At 40.1% G+C, this 17839-nt stretch overlaps 1 protein-coding gene across 1 annotated transcript in view; it reads left to right on the top strand.

The window, feature by feature from the left end:
- The first annotated feature begins 7401 nt into the window (after positions 1 to 7401).
- Positions 7402 to 17839, top strand: part of CFAP43 (cilia and flagella associated protein 43) — an 81062-nt gene continuing 70624 nt past the window's right edge. The window contains exons 1-3 of the mRNA XM_045854402.1: positions 7402 to 7479; positions 8782 to 9035; positions 13335 to 13431. Of these exons, the coding sequence (XP_045710358.1) occupies positions 7409 to 7479; positions 8782 to 9035; positions 13335 to 13431 (422 nt within the window). The 5' untranslated portion in view covers positions 7402 to 7408. The remainder of the gene's footprint in view (positions 7480 to 8781; positions 9036 to 13334; positions 13432 to 17839) is intronic.

The raw sequence follows: 17839 nt of genomic DNA, 5'->3' as shown, positions 1-17839 counted from the left end.
ATAAACTTATGAATTCATAATCCAACATATGAATTTGTATGAAACTGTATGAATTATAATAATCCCTCATTAACCATGTGACTGTAGGCGAGTTCCCTCTGTTTCAGTTCCCTCACCTGTAAAATAAGATGGTAAAAACCTAATGACTCTTACAGAATTTGAAGAAAGATTAAAGTAGTAAGTATATGGAAAGCACGTAGAACAATTCTTGGCACAAAATAAGTGTTAAATAAATGTTTGTTATTATTGCAGATACTCAGTGGAAAAAAAAGGTTGAACACATTTCTGCTAAAGCATGGGTCTGGCTTAACTCTTTTTCAGAAAAGTAACTTTTTAAAAGGGCTTTTAGCACACTAATGTATCATGCAAATTAACCCTGTAAATTTTAATTTGGCCAGGCAAAACCTCTGCCTGGCCAAACTAAAAATTTCAGGTCAAGGTATTATCTGAGAACTTTTACATGGAAAGGCCTGTCCCCTAATTAGGATGAATAGGGTAATGTTTTGTTGTGATGATTTGAAAGATCCAATTCATTAATGAAGTAAAAAGTTAGTTCCTCAAAGAAATAACCTGAAACGAAAACACACGTCCCAGGAAACGACTGCGTTGTAGTGGACCATCTCCCAGACTTCGAGGGTGTGTGGTGACATGCGAACATCTGGGTACACACTGCTGTCAGCCAGCTGCAGGCAAAAACATGGTTTTTCACACCTTTGCAGCTGTAATTTCAGTCATTAGCCTAAGTAGGCTAACCTCAACTGGTTCTGCAGGTTAAAGATCACAAGTTAGCGGTCCTCGTGAGGAGAAATAGTTTTCTACCTTCTAAGTACCACCTGTCTTTACTGCTGTATACACCCACTTGATACAACATTCGTTGACTTTTCAGGAATGTTTCTTGAATAATTTTATACTTTTTAATATATTTATATTTTAATTGATACTTATATTTTGCAGAGTAAGTTAGGAATATTGAAAGTCACATGAAGTGTTTTGCTATTATTATCTTAATTAATTATATTTAAAATCTCTTTTAAAAACTTAGGGGCCCTTATTTTGGGAATACAAATGTTTCTTTAAAAATTAATATGCTATCATAATCCATAGCAGGGAGAAATAGCCTTCTTAAGAAAGTATTAGTAAGGCCCAGAATGAGGTCAAATGAAAACAAAATTATAATTCTCACAATAAGAAGCCATACAGGAATAAACGGTCCATAACAATAGCAAAAAAATACATGTGGGGGATATTAAAAGTGCACTGAGAGCAAAATGGATAAATAAATTGTGGTGTATTCATATAATGAACAACTATCCAGCAATGAAAACTAATAAACTACAGCTACAGCTATCAAAATAAATGCATCTCAAAAACTTAAGATTAAGTCATAAAAACAAGTCACAAAACAATATACATGGTATGCTGTATTAACCTTAAAAACATGCAAAATTAAAAAGCATATTGGTTATGGCACATGCGTATGTAGTAGAATTGAAAAGCAAGAAGCAATGAACAGAATTCAGGGGAGCTGTTACCCGTGCGGGAAGGAAGAGAAAGAAAAAGGGAGAGAGTAAGGCATGCGCGGGCCCTCTCTGGTACTGGATACATTGTATTCCTTACGCTGGAGGGTGGCCTCTGGACAGTGGAATTGGTAGGAAAAGATGAGGTGAAGACTGCTGTTATTTGAAAACTTTCTTGTAGAATCTAAGTTTTTCCATATGCTATAGTAAAAAATTAAAATTTAAGAAAATGATCTTAAAAAGAACAACAATAACAAAAAAAAGAAACCTCGCTACTATTAAAAGGGATGAAGTAGACCTATATATACTGATGCAGAAACACATTCAAATATATTCTTAAATGAAATGTGGTAGAACAGCATAGAGGAAATAATTCCACTGTTGAATGCATACTGCCTGCCAGGCATCTGCTAAGCATTCTACATGAAAAACTTTGAATCCTCACAACGACCCTAAGAATTAAATAAGAAACCCTGTTAATTTTACCATCTCATAGATGAGGAATCTGGAGGATGGCAATTAAGTGACTTTACCAAGAAGGACATACTTTTGATTGGAGAAGCTAGTTTTTCAACTCTGGACTGACATCAGAGTCCGATCTCTAGCTACTTCTGCATTTCATCAGTTCTAAGCTGTACACTTTTTCAGTTTTGAACACCTTTGAAAACGTGGGTTGTATCTTAAAATCACCGTAGGCTGGGTGCAGTCCTGACATAGATGGTATTGTTTCTGCTTACATTTGTAGGGTGGATGTCAATGGCTTGGAAGAAGAGCCCAGAAATAGTGAGAGTACTCTTAAATGAAATGCTTTTGTTGGCACATCGCACAAAGCTGGGGTGGAGGATGGAGGGGAAATGAAAGCCTGTGACTCTGATTTGAAAAATAATTTTAAAAAGATGGATTCTAAAGGTGATGAAGCTGTAGAAATACCTCAGCTTATGTCACTTGTGTTTTCTTTTTTATACTTGCACAAGAGTAATATAGGATAAAAATCTATTTCTCTGTAAGTTTGAGTTCTTTTGTGATAAAAGTCTAAGTTTAAAAGCGTTCTTCCAATAAGTATAAAATAAAAATTCTGCGTCATGAGAAAGGATTCTGCTGTAATTTCACTGGTAGATTTTCCCTATTTATCATTTTATCTTAGATTTGATGAAATACAGGAGTATGACTTATCCCCCTGATCATAATAACCTCTAAAGTATTTGCTGACTTTTTAAAAGGAAAAATTTAATTATCAAGTACAAAAATACAAATGTACACACCCAGATATCTGAAATATTATTTACCCTTCCCATGTGGGATGCATTGTGAAATTTTCTATTTCATGTTCTTTCATCAAAAAAGACCAAAAAAATGACCGGTTACTTAGGAAACAGATCATACTGAAGCAGGAGACAGCATAGGAAGAACTCGGAGACTTCAATGCTGTCGCTGGCCAACATTTATCACCCTGGTTGCCAGGAAACGCCCTTTACCAATTAGGTGGAATAAATAGTAAACCAAGGCAGGGAGGAGGAAGGAGACAAGTCTCACACGCTAACTCAGCAGTCCTAAACCTGTTCTGATAATATTGCCAAGGGTTTCACTATCACAAGAAACACTATATTAGCAGGAAAGAAAGCCCTGAAACTGTGCTTTCATCCCAAGGCCTGAATGTGGAGAAGGTCCCTGGTGCCCAAAGAAAGAGCCCATAAAACAACTTTGGTTAATTGCCTACCTCTGGTCACTGTCTGTTTTAGGAGGGAGTCCCTGATGCTTACAGAAAGAGCCCATAAATAACTTTGGAAAGTGCCTCAATTTTAATTAACTGTCAGGTATTTGTTTTACAACAAGATGACCAAATGGAGTCTGGAGCAAGATAAGAATTCGGGCGGACAGACCCCCATTCATCCCTAAATCTGGGTAGTCACATTTCCCCAGGAAAGCTGGCGCCACATTTACCCATTAATCAGTATGTAACTTTTCCCTCCTACCCCACCAACTATATAAGTCCTGAGAACAAAGGACTCTCTCTCTCTCTCTCAGGAGCTCGGGGTGCTCTTGGCTCTCGGGCCACAGGGCCACTGGCCACCTGGCCTCAGGCTGCCCAGGGGCTTGCCACCCCGGTCTTCAGCCACTCTTGCTTTTCTCACCCTGCTTTGCCCTGAAACTTTCCCTTTCACCCCCTACTCTACTCAGTCCTGTTCTCTTCCATGGAAGCGAGCCACTAATAAATTGATTACATACTACTAGATTTGCTGATATGTAATTCTTTACATGCGTCAGCAAGAAGAACCAGGTCTCTCCCGTCAACAATACCACTAACGTGTTCCAATCTATAACTGCTCTAGAGCACAAACTTGTGTTACTGATGCTAATTAATAATTTAAGGGAACTCAATCATCTTCCTTCTCAGATTTAACCCGCTATAGTTGTCTGCGTACTCAGAAAAAAAAAAGTTAGCAGTCTTGCGGTCAGGTAGCCAGCCTGAGCACGATGTGTGCTGTCAGTGTGCACATGAAATCAGTCCTTCCCAGGCACAGTAGCCGAAGGAAATGACTGGGAACTATGCAACAGGACCACGTGTCTGCATTACACATTCTATGCAAAGTTCTTTTTGTATACATTATTTCATTTGATTCTCATAACAACCCTGTGAAGGTAGGCAGGGAAAATATCAGATTCACTTTATAGATGATGAAGTAGTTACATTGTAGAAAGCTTCAAATTGTAGAAAGGTTTCTACAGTTTCAGCTATCTCCTACCTACTAAGAAGCAGAGACAGAATAAAAACATGGATTTTCAGGCTGAGGGTTATTTTCTCTAAACCACATAGCCTTCGAGAGCATAATGTGAACTCAGGTGTTTTCACCACCTCATCTTCATTTTCTTGTGGACTCAAGTTTTTGTCATAGGATAGATACACTGAAATACCTGACTCTTAACTTACCATGCCAGGTTTCTACCAGTAAAAAACTCATGGCCACAGGGCGTATATTCTTTTAAAAGCAGTTTCTCTCTCTCTAGTCTAAGGGAACATAAGTAATATGAAAGACCCTAAAAACAAAGGAAATTGAAGGGTAGTCAGATGAAAGGAAATAAAGTGAAATGTAGTGATGGATTTTAGTGCTTTTAAGCTTTTATTTTTGTGAGAGTTTCAACGGAGCATTTGATGCAGATGAGACAGCTTTCAGAGAGGGTCTTAAGCCTTGATGAGGTTATTCAAATTTAAACCTTGAATGTGTAATGATGATAAACCATAGTCTTCAAAAACCTGAACGTAATGCTCTCCTAAAGTTCTGTTTTAAATGATATCTGTGCCACAACGTATAGCGATTCCTGTTTTTCTCCATTAATGGCTCTTGGATTTTTTTCAATGAAGTCCATGTTAGAGTTCATTGATATTAGGGTTCTGATAAATCACAGGGGTCCAAGTTTCCAAGCAACCCCAGAAGTCTCACCCCACCCAACACAACGCCTCCATGTCCTGGTACCGCCTGCAGGGGTAACTTTCTGACTTTTTGTTGCATGGTGTGTTGCCACCCTTCAAGGCCAGACAAGTTCATGGTATTCGTGCAGATGGAAAAATATTCACGGAGCCGTTAAGATGTCTGGCATGCCTTTATTCATGGGTGGGTGAGCCACGCATGCTGCAAGCTGCGTGTCTATCTGCATGTCTCATGTCGTGGCCCTTATTTCCCAGCGTGGCACCCATCATGGCACCTGTCCCCTGGTGTGCCTCTCATCATCATTGCCCCCAGCAGGCAGTCACTACCTGTTGAAGTACTAGAGGGGAACAAAGCTGGAAAACTGCCAGAGCATTACATAACATAACATAATTCTTGCACATGCAAGCTCACTTCATGTTATGGGAACAGCTCGTCAGACCCAGTCTCAAGGCTATGAGAACACTAGTTCTCAGGCTCCCCTAGGGCTAGGGGAACACTGCTTCCCTTCGCTACCCAGACACCTGGGTGAGGAAGCCAGACTGCCTCCACTTACCCTACATGTGGTAAAGCGATTTTATCAAACTTTTAACAAACTTTACCGTTTCCTCTTTTCAACAGTGCCTACAAAGTTTTCCTTGAACATTATTTATTTTTTCACTAGTGCATAATTTGTCAGACATGTGATACAGTGCCACCTACAGACTCAGCAGTATATGCCCTTTCTATGCCCCTCACACCTCATGCCTACCCCTCTGTAGCATAGGTATGGAGCTCAACATTCCCCCCAGCACCACGGCAACCCTAAAGATCTATGGTTATGACTAATCCCCTTTCCCACCTAAGAGAAACACTTCTCCACTTTTGCCCCACATCCCTGAAATGAAAGACTGCCTAGTGTCTGAAGAACATGAGGTTTGTGTGTTACACCTCTATGTAGCCAAAAATGCCAGTAGTACTTTAGCTCACCTTGTCAGGACCATGAAACTGACTCCTAACAGATCTTCTTATTTCTATTCTTCCTACTGTCCTAATTGATAATTCTTCTGTAGCCAGAATACTCTTATAACCAAATCTGATCATCATTTTCCTGTTGAAATCCATGAAATGCCTTTCCATGGCTCTTAGGATAAAGACCGGAATTCTCAACTTGACCTTTACCTGGCCCTTGGTTTCCTCTCGAGCCATTCCTTCAGTATTTTCTACTCATCTCCCTCTGCTCCAGTCACACTGCCCTTCCCAGTTTATCCAATCTGTTGTCCTGCTTTGATACCTTTCCAAAAACTGCACTATGCCCATTCCCCATCCCCCACCCCCCAGCAATCACTCCTCATCCTTTGACTCTCAGTGAAAACAGCACAGGCTCACACAGAAACCATCTCTGACACTGCCCATCCAACTAGGTGAGGACCCCAACATAAGCTCTCATATATCATGTTCCCTGTCTTCTTAATTCAAACTGTAATTTTACATGTGTGTAATGAAGTAGATGTCTAGGCCACCCACCCCTCACACCCGCCAGTCTCTAAGTTCCAAGAAGGAAGGAATTTTACTTGTTTTGCTGAGTATTTTGTTTCAAGCGACCAGCCCCAAGGGAGATACTCAGCAAATATTTGTGAATGAAATGAAGGAGAGAGGGCGGCAAGACAGCAAGGAAGGACTTAAATAAGGGAAGGAGCGGGCAGGGAAAGGGGGAGGACTGGAGGGGAGGGGAGGCAAAGGAAAGAGGGGGGGGAGGGAGAGGGAGAGAGGGAGAGAGGGAGAGGGAGAGAGAGAGGGGGAGAGAGAGAGAGAGAGAGAGAGAGGGAGGGCTAGGAAGGGTCTGAAAGGGAAGGGAAGAAGCACGGACAAGCTGCTTACCCTTTAATCAGGCTATTTTCAGAAGCTATCTGCCTCCTTTAAGTAGCAGAGGGTACCTGTGAAAGTGTAATACAACAATGAAAGGCTTGGAACTGTAGATTTAGATTAGAACTTGCTTCAAATCCTGCTAAATTGTGTAGTCTTAAGCAAGTTATTTTTCTTATCGCCACTTTCCTTATCTGTAAAATTGGGTCGATGGGGAATTTGAAGATTAAATAAAATAATGCCTGCATGGAGCTTGTAGCAACGCCTGGCTCGGCCAGCACTCATTATTAGTTTCAGCTATTGACATTTATTAATATTGTAATTATTTGCCAGGTGCTGCTTAGGGCCACTCCAGCAGCTATTCTGAGGGACACCCCTACCCTTCTCTGGTCGCTCGCCCATTGGCTGATACGCTGCAGGGCTTCCACCAATCCGCTCGCCTCTAGAGGGAGGAGGCTAGAGGATCAGAGCCAATGGGCGCAGGGATTACGGTCTCCTGACTACGGTACAAACAGTGGAGGCTGAGCCGTCTGGGTTGATGCAGGTTCGGAGTAACCGCTGCAGACGGGACCCCGGGTCTAGCGATTGCTGCCAGGGGTCCGGCTTTGAGAAACAAGGGCCATGGCTCAAGCTCGGGAGGTAGACGACAGCCCCTACTCCGTGGTCGCCAGCAGCGCGTCACTGTCCGTGAGGTGCGGCATCGCCACCCGGCGACTGATTCGGTCTCGCGGAAACTCTTCCTCTGACTTTCATCCCTTTCCTAGCTATTCTGCCTCCCATTCTGTAGACCCGGAAACTTTGACCTGGTCAGACGATTATTCCATGACCCCATCTCCATCTCTTTCCCTGCCCCACCCCCTTTCGTTTTCCCCTCCCCTCGCTCGTTTGCCCAACATAGCTCTCCCGGACTTTCCATTTCTGCCTCCTTTTCCTGGCCCAGTACTGCCTTCAGTGATGCTTTTCCCGACTTTTCATAAATAACCCCACCCCCTCCATTCCAATGAGAGCCCCACTTCCATACTTGTAGTCTTTGGTGATTTCCCTCCAAACTTAGGGCCATCCTGCTCTTCTTCCTAATTCCTAACCACTAATTTTGGATTTATTTGCATTTGTAGTGGCCTTTGAAAAGCATAAACTGCTGCACAGATGAAAGTGGCATTTCTTTCCTTCCACATTCCGGAGTGTCTGTTACCTGGAGTCTGTTCCACTCAGCATACTCCCCTGGTCCTGCCTCTTCTCTCCAATCTCTTGAAATTTCTGACCAACCCAGTGTCCTTCTCTTACCTTCACCATCTATCTCTAAGCATATCCTTAATATTTAAATAAAACTAGAATCTCCCCTCATCTCAAACTCCCCTTACTTCTAGCATATACTCACCAGCACTCCTTACTTAAAAATATGTTCCTTTTGTGTTGTAACCTTTCACTCATGTTGGCTTAATCCCTTTTATTTTCTACATTTATCTGTATTTTTAGATCTAAATATGGCAACACATTTCTAGAGAAGAAAATTTCCTACTCTGCTTACAACCACAAAGCAGGATTGTCCTATTCAAAGTTGTTTTTTTTTATAAAGTTTATTTTTAAAATCAAAGATAATCATAAAACAGTGGCCCAGGATACACCCTGTTTTCTGTTAGGATCAAGCTTTCTTCTCTCTGTTGTTTTCACTATTTCTTTTTCAAGTATACAAGACTCCAGAAATCCTTCTGAGACTTTCTCAGGTTTGGTCAGAGGATTTGCTTCACTGAAAAAGTTCTCTTGAGACCTATGGAATTTTAGGTCTACATTTAAATTTCTGTAGTACCTGGACTTAACCTGGCCTCTCAGCCAGCACAAGTGTTCTGTTGTCTTAGAGACTGTTTGGGGCGGAAAGTGGGTGAAAATAGAATAGATGTGTTTCAAGGATTTTGATTACCTTTCGTTTGCTTTTTCAAATAAAAGAAAGTATTTGGAATGTATTGTATTGATGGTGATATATCTTTTCCCTAAAGATGGGTACAAGGATTCCCTAAGCAGAATGTTCATTTTGTCAACGACAGCACCATTTGCTATCCTAGTGGCAATTTCATAATATTTATTAATATTGCAACCAAGAAAAAAACTGTACTCCAGTGTATGAATGGAATTGTGGGCGTCGTGGCAACTAATGTTCCTTATGAAGTTGTGGCTTTTTCTGACCGGAAACTAAAACCTCTCATCTACATATACAACTTTCCGGGATTGACCAAGAGGATCAAATTAAAAGGTATCCTGCAAGACCCTTTCTCTGCCATAACTGAAGGATTTTGTTATAAGGTGTAACTAAACTTAGTTCTTATAGATGAAGCATTTTTGGAAGATTTTCTTTTTTTTTTGTAGTACACATTTTAAAAGGAGTCAGGCTAATCACAGAGGACTTTTAATTAATTGGGCTGGAGCCTTGCTACTCCTAGTGTGGTATGTTTACCTTCAACATTGTCATCACCTAGGGTATTGTCATAAATGCAGAAACTCTGCTCCCAATGCACACTTAACTTAATTAGAATCTGCAGTTTAACAATATTCCCCAGGTGATTCATGTGCACGTGAGCTAGAAGACTTATTTATAGCACTAAATGCAGTTTGAAAAAAACCTTTTTCAGAACAATTTTTTAAAAGATTTTATTTATTTATTTTTAGACAGAAGGGAAGGGAGGGAGAGAAGGAAAGAAACATCAATGTGTGGTTTCCTCTCACATACCCCCTACTGGGGACCTGACCTACAACCCATGCATGTGCCCTGACTGGGAATTGAATCAGCAACCCTTTGAGTTCATAGGCCAGTGCTCAATCCACTGAGCTACACCAGCTGGGACTTCTTTTTCTTTCCTGATAGCTTATTAAAACTCTGGGTGAAGTGATGTGGTATAACTTCTAAAGATAAGTCTCTGAGCCTCAATTTCCTTTTCTGTGAAATGGGGATAATGGTAATATATCCTGTTAAGGCCGTGGTGATAATAAGTGAGATTATATGTTATTATATATCATATATAGGACATATGTCACATGTATGTCAATCAATGTCATCTACCATTTAAGTTATTACTGATTCATTCTTAGATCCAGCAGACCCACACCAGGCTGCTGCACATCTGTTGGAGCCCATCTAATGAGTCCCTCATTTAATACGTCATGGACAGAAATCTCAAGAGAGATGAAGGCTGGTCTTAGTTCGATAGCCTTTTGGGTCAAATCAGTGTTTGGGTCAAGCCAGGGAACTTCACTATAATTTGACATTTTATTTGAGGGGAAATTTGTGTTCTCACAGATTACAACAACTTTTAAAACATAACCCATTCATACACTGGGAACTGTCTATGTGAACTGTAACCACCTTTCCTCTTTCAGTTTTCCCCGGCATGGTGATTTGGTTCTAGCCCCGTCTCAGAACTTGAAAATTAATTCAAACCAATAGCCATCATTCATATTGATTAACAAAACTCCAAAGGTATTCACAATAAAATTAGGAATGAGTCATCGAAGATACCAGTTGTTACTGTTATTATTTAATATCAACCTAGAAGTTCTAGTCAATGCAACAAAATAGGAAACAGAAAAATTATAGCTATGGGAAAGGAGATAGTAGGTAATGCAGTAGTCTACTGCGACCAGTAAAAGAGGGCTCAATAAGATGCTGATTTCAAAATAAATACCCATACAATTAGAAGATTTGGATGCTTAGGAATAATCCAAAGAAGAAATGTGATTGACCTCAGTGAAAAAAACTACACAAGTCACTGATTTAATATATTAAAAGATACAGAGACATTCCTAGATGGAAAGCCTGGTTATTATAAATATGTTTTTAATATTCTTCATAGAAAGTACTTCATAGGTTCATCATCTGTTTTAGAGAGGCAGGAGTACTTAAATGAAATGGTTCCAAAGTGCATCAGGACGAAAGAAAAGAGAATGGAAATAATTTGGAAGAGAATGGTAGCAAAGCAGAGGGCCCCTTTAACATCATGGTGCTCCAGTAGTTAAGGGTGTGTATTTGGTGCAGAGATCACCAGACGAATGAAAGGGTTGAAATCTGGGGACAGGTTATAAAATATATAAAGCCGAGTATATGATAAAAGACATTCACACACACACACACACTAGATAATATGGGCTGTCCCAACAATGGTGTTAAGGAACTATTTGAACAGAAGTATCAAGTTAGGTACTTATACTGTTCATCAAAATATGTGTCAGATGAAAATAAGAGTTCAATGTAAACAACAAACCCATTAAAAAGTAGAAGAAAATACATTAGAACATTGAAATGATTTCAAGATGAGGAAGAACTTTTCACAAAGGAAAAATTTAGAAAGTGACATACTTGATTTATATACAAATTTGAAATTTAGAAATATCAAAATTGCCATGGAAAATCAAAAGACAAATAATAAACTGAGGAAAATATTTGGAACAAATATGATCAAATATTTTCAAGGCATTAGGAAACCATAAGAAAAAAAGATAAATATTCCATTAGAACAAATGGAAAAGGAACTTGCCCTCATCATGAACTACAAATGATCAAAAATATCAAAAAATGTTTCATCTCAATATTCATTTTAAAAAGTGTCATTTAAATCAAGACGAGATTTTTTTGCTTATCAAGGCTACAATTTTTTATTCTTTAAAAGATTTTATTTTTAGAGGGGAAAGGAGGGAGAAAGAGAGGGAGAGAAATATCTATGTGTGATTGCCTCTCGTGTGCCCCCTACTGGGAACATGGCCCACAACCCTGACTGGGGATCAAACTAGTGACCTTTTGGTTCACAGGCTGGCACTCAATCCTTAGGTTCATAGGCTGGCACTCAATCCACTGAGCCACTCCAACCAGGGCACAATTTGTTTTAAAAACTTGATAACTGCTAGGTAGAGTGCAGTGAAATTAGTAGCACTCTTTTTTTGCTGCAGGTAGGAGTATAAATTGATAACAATCTTTCTGGAAGGTAAATATTAATCTGACTCAGTTAAACTGACTTCAAGAACCAGAATTCACCTTTAAGAAAATAATCAGAAATATGGTAAAAAATGTGTCAAATATGGTGCAAAACACTGTCATAGCAAAGGACTGGAGACAGCTTACATCTCTGATAACATGAATGTGGTGAAATAAGTTAAAAGATCTCAAAGGGATATTATGGACATTAAAATTCACATTATTAATTATAAAATGCTCAATATAAGGTAGACAACAACAAACCAATAAGAGTAACATTATGTATGATTCAAGTGTTCTTGTAAAAATGAATTATTATGTATAATATTTAACCCATGCTTATTGCAGCTATAAAAAGCAAAGTTATATTTAAAGAAAAAAATGTCTATTTCTACAAGTAAACACAGAATAAAATGCCAGAAAGAAATATACCAAATTTGGTAATAGGATTACTAAGGATATATTTTTCCTTTTATGCATTTTTTATATTTTCTTCAAAAACCATGGGGAGGGGTGGGGGGAAGGCAGAAAACTATACTTGAACAGCAGTAAAATTCAAAAGTATTTAATTTTTAAAAATGCATTTTTAAAAATTTAGAATAAACGTAAAAGAAATATAAAATTAATAAGCTTCAGTTTGGGGAGGAAATATCTATATAGCAAGGATAGAAAGTTATTCTAATAAGGCCTCTTTCCCACAGAAAAATTATTTTTATTTTTGTATTGGATGCTTAAAAAATATAAGCTGTTTTCTTTGTTCATTAGAGTAGGCTAAATAAATTCAGTAAATGACAAAGTTTAGCATTATGTTACGGTCAGTTGAAGTGAGACAGGTGAAAAACAGCAGAACCACTAAAGAGACACAGAAGTAGCCATTGAGATGTGAATGTAAAAGATAAAAAAAAGACAGGCATAGGAAAAGGTAAAGCTTTCGCCGATGGACCCGTGCTGAAGCACAGCAGATACAGAAGAAAGACCAGAGCCTCATCTACAGAGAGGCAGGAGCAGACACTTCTTGTTTCAGCATCCTCATGGTGTACATTCCAGCATATTGTTGCTAAGACTTTTAAAGCCAATTTTTGTTTCTTCAACTATAGATACAAATGAGAATATAAATTTTTATAGTAGTTTGAAGAACGGGATGATATTAAGCTAAAGGCCAGATACGGCCTAAGGTATGGAGATATAGAAGTAAGATAGAACTATTTCACCTTCCCAAGGTGTGTAAAGTTGTTTGAATAATGTTTTTAATTACAGTGTCTCTCATATTTGTGGAATATTCTATGGTTCTTGGGTCATTTCAAGCCACAATGGGACACGCATGCTGCAGTATGCTCATTTGGCCATTGAAGTCTAGGGACACACAGTGAACTCATGCTCTTAATTCACTCCAATATCTTTTAAAAATGGATCTTAACTTTGCTCTTAACTTTCTGTTTATTATGTCAGAAATCAGCCAGGAGACTCCTATTCCAAGAGTTAAGTGTTTTCAAATTATGTGAAATTTATTAGAAAAGGAAAATAAATTATAGACTCTAGTTAATCCCAGAATATGATAATGAAATCCTTGTAATGGATTTTATATTTTAGGAAATGTTCTTCTGGACTATACTTTACTTGCGTTCAGTTATTGTGGCAACTACCTGGCTAGCTACTCTTCTCTCCCAGAATTTGAACTGGCTCTCTGGTAAGTTCCCGCATCCTACAGAATTCCTTGTATTTAACTTGTTAAAGGAATTTACAGAATTCCCAACAAGTTAGGTTACTTGTCTTTTTAGATTTTGTCACAAGACATCTACATGAAAAAATCTGAAACAAGGAAAAATGGAAGATGTAAAAGTCCGAATCATAACATATAGTATTAGTTACTACTTTTAGGCATAAAATTTGGTAGGGAAAAAGCTATATGAGAGCTAAATTAATTATCGTATTTCTCTTTCATTTATGTGTTGTAATAGTTCCTTTGTCAGGTAAAGAATACATTTATAAATGCATAAACTTTCATCTTTTGTTAAAAATGTATCTTTGAGTTGTCTGCATATTTCCCACTAAGGTTGAAATTAAGATCGTCTCTACATTAGAGTTCACTTTGAAGTAATAGTTTTTAGAGACATTAGAACAGTCATATGCTCAGAGAGTGGAACTTATGACATATTTGCCAGCGGAATATCAAATACCTTTGGATAAGACATATCTGTGGTCTTTGCTGGGTCAACCCCTGTGGCCAGCTTCAAAGCTGCACTTACTCTTCCATCCTTGACATAAACTCCTTCAGGGGAGTCTTATTAAGGGGAAGTGCAGAATATTCCAGTAATGAGCAAGGATGCTCCTTAGATATCAGTATTTCTTACATAAAAATGTAATATATAGGTTCAGTGAGCCACAAATAGTTTATGCAGTTGCTTTTTTAATTAAAAAAAGCTCTATTAAGTATAGTTGGCATATGATATAATAAACTATATATACATATACACAATTTGATGTTTTAACTTATGAATAAACCCATGAAACCATCACCATAATCAAGATAATAAATGTATCCATCACCCCCAAAAGTTTCCATGTGCCCTCAGATCCTGCCTGATTGGCTGCTGCCACATACACCCCTACCCCATTGCTGCCCTGCCCTCTGCCCCCCGGTTCACCACTGATATGCTTTCTGTTACTCTTAATTAATGTTTTCTAGAATTTCATAAACAGGAAGTCATACATTATATGTGCTCCTTTTTTGGTGTGGCATCTTTCATGCACCGTAATTATTTTAGATTATCTCATTTTGAAACTCTCTTATGCTATGTGTATCAATAGTTCATTCCTTTCTATTCTGTGGTAAGGGTATACCACAGTTTGTTTATCCACTCACTTGTTGATGGATGTATCTGTTTACTAGGACTGCCATTAACCAAGCACCACAAACTGAGAGGCTTAAATAGCAGAAATTCATTGTCTCATAGCCCTGGAGGCTAGAAGTCTGAGATCAAGGTGTCAGCAGCATTGGTTCCTCCTGAGGGCTGTGAGAGAGAATCTGTTCCAGGCTTCTCCCCTTGGCTTGTGGATAACTTCTTCACGTTCAAATATTCTCCTTATACGTGTATCTGCCTCCAAATTTTCCCTTTTTATAAGGATACTACTCATTGGAGTAGGCCCACACTAAATTCCCCCATTTAACTTTAGGAAAGATCCTCTTTCCAAATAAGGTCATATTCTGAGAACCTGAGGGTTTGGATACCAACACATGAATTTTGGGGGACACAATTCAACCCAGAGCAATATTTAAAGGATGAGTGGGGAACAGACTTGGGAAGGGAGAAGGAAGAAGGTTCCAAGCAGAGGAATGGCATGTGCAAAGATCATGAGGTCAGAGCAAAATATGGCAGGTGTAAGGATTTAATTAAGCTATTAAGAGAACATAATGAGGAGGAAAAGATATTAGCCATAAGAGACAAGCCTGGAGGGACAGTCTTCTGAGGGCAGCTCATGAGTAGCCTTGTAAATAAGTGACCATAGAGTTTATGATCCAAATCAGGACACTTTCAAGAGTGAAAGGGGATGTTATTAATAATTAATATAGAACAACAGGCCTAAACTGGGTTTGTCCTAGGCATCCTGGGCAGGTTACTAACCCTATGTACTACATAAAGCCACGCTAATGGGCAGGCACATCTTTTACCCTAAAATCAGTGGGAGGATATTAAAGAGTTTTAAGCAGAGATATAACATGATCAGATCTGCAGGTAGGAAGACTTTTTCCAGTCGTATCATGGAAAGTTTATGGGGGAGAAATAAGACAAACATCAGTTAGTAAGCTGGGGTGGTCCAAGTGAGTGTGGTGTGGACCAGGGTGGTGGGAGCAGGAATGGAGGGAAGTGGAGATACGTGGGAGGTGTTTAGAAGGCAATGCCATGGGACTTGGCTGCTGGCTGAATATTGGACATGTTGCCGAGAGAGTGCGGCAGTCAAGAGTTCTACCCAGAGTTGTGACTTGGTCAACTTGGGGACATTACAGTATTATTCAGAAAGACATCAAGGTCATAGGGGAAGGGCAGATGAGTTGGGAGAAGCTGAGTTGAGGGTGCCTGAGATAAATGGACATGTTTAGTTGGTACTTGATATATCAGTTAGGATTTAAGTTCAGCTGCTGTCACAGAAGCCCAAGTTACCCTTGAAAAATGGCTTAAATAAGACAGAAGTGACTTCCTCTCACATGTGGTAGTCTGGGTATGAGAGCTCAAGGCTGGTATGGGTGGTTCCCCAGAGTACAAGGCCAGTCTGGCACTATCTTGCTCTTCCGTTCCTAGGGTGTTGCCCTCATCTCTAGTCTGAAGTGGGGGCACCACCCGTGTATTTTTGAGAGCCAGTGAAAAGGCAAAAGTTTAAGGAAAAGGCACAAATGTTTGTTGGAATGCATAGCCTAGAAGTTGCACATATCACTGACACTTAGATCCCATTGGCCAGCTTAGTCACGAGCAATGTTGAGCTGCAAGGGAGGCTGGGAAATGTCCTCATGGTGGGTGACTGTGTGCCTGGCTAAAAACCAGGGGTTCTGTTACTCAGAGGGAGATTTGGAGACTAGATATTGAGGGACACAACATGCCACTGCCACAGATAACTGGGATGGGAGCTCACGATAGAGGGCTGGAAATAAAGGTTTGGGAGTTGTTAAATCAGAACAGTAATCAAAGTGCTAAATGAGCAAGAATACCTAAAGAGGAGCTTTGAACAGAACTCAGAGCAACACCAATTAAAAAGGGACTTGAAGAGGAAGAGGAACCGCATTGGAGACCCAGAAGGAGACGTCACGGAGGAAGGATGGTCCTGCAGAAATCCGAGCCTGTGTCAGAGGCTCACCAGCCACTTTAGTAGGGAGTGCAATCTCAGGGAAGAGGCCTGCAGGGAAAGGGGAGGGAGGCAGGGAAGGCGGAGAGCCCTTGTAAGTGCTCATTGCTTTGCTGGCCACCACTTGGTACCAAGTCCAATGCTCTGTCTCACAGGTAGTCTATTGAGAGGCTGTATGGAGTGGGAAGGGAAGAGGAAGAGATGAGATGTTGCTCACCAACTCCTATTATCCCATCAATCAAACGTTTACTGTATAAGGTATTAATTTCACCACACTTTTAGGTTTATTGTGACCTCCTGCATGTCATGCCCGGGGGCATAGGGAAGCCCCTGGGCCTGTGGAGCAGACATGAGGTGAGGCACAGGTGGGTGTACCCACAGGAAGTTACGCCTACAGAGTTGGACAGCCACCAAGTAAGCTAGTAAGAACAGGTGAGCTAGGCCTTAGAAACAGTGGGAGCCTGAGAGGTACGGGGTATCCATAATAGGTATGTGACAGAGAGTCCAAGGGTCACTCCAGAAGATTGTCACGACAAGCAGAGTCAAATCCTGCAGAACGAAAGTTAGCCAGGACTGAGAAGTGCCTGTTGGATTTAGGATGAAGGTGGATATCAGTGGATCTGGGAGACAGCGGTGTCATTGAAGCACTGGTGATGGGATGCTGATGTCCTGGGATGAGGAACGAGCAGGAGTGAGGAAGAGGAGGCAGTATGTTAAGAACAACCTACTCAGGAAGTTTGGCTTGAAGGGGACGGGAGAGAGACATGAATGGGTGAGATTGAGGGAGGGCTTAAAAAAATGGTACAGATGAACACTTAATGTACGCGTTGACAGGAAGGAGTTGGGATAGGGTAGTCCGAAGATGCAGAAGAGAAGGAATAAGGAGAGACTAATGTTCCTAAGAGTGCAAGACTTGTAGGATCCAGAGCACAGGCTGTGAAACTGGCCTTAGGCAGGAGGGACATGCTCTCCATTGTAACAGGAAAGAAGGAAAGAATGACGCAGATCCTGAGGGGTCGTTAGGCTCGATAGCAGGAATTTGGCAAAATTCTCAGCTGATGGCCTCTATTTTCTTCATTGAAAACAAGGCCATTTACCAAGAGTAAGGTGGAGAGGTGGAGAGGCTTCAGGAAAACAGAGGATGTTAAAAATGACCACTCCAGAGAACAGGAGAGAGCACCACCAGGGAAACAGTAGGGTCTGAGGTCACACTGAGGCTCCAGTGGGGGGTGGTAACCAGGAATGTATAATGTCATTGA

The sequence above is a fragment of the Phyllostomus hastatus genome, unplaced genomic scaffold (genome assembly GCF_019186645.2).
Source record: "Phyllostomus hastatus isolate PE091 unplaced genomic scaffold, TTU_PhHast_1.1 phas_scaffold_1066, whole genome shotgun sequence".
Classification (NCBI taxonomy): Eukaryota; Metazoa; Chordata; class Mammalia; order Chiroptera; family Phyllostomidae; genus Phyllostomus; species Phyllostomus hastatus.
Note: the sequence above shows the minus strand (reverse complement) of the source record. Positions and strands in the feature narration are given on the sequence as shown.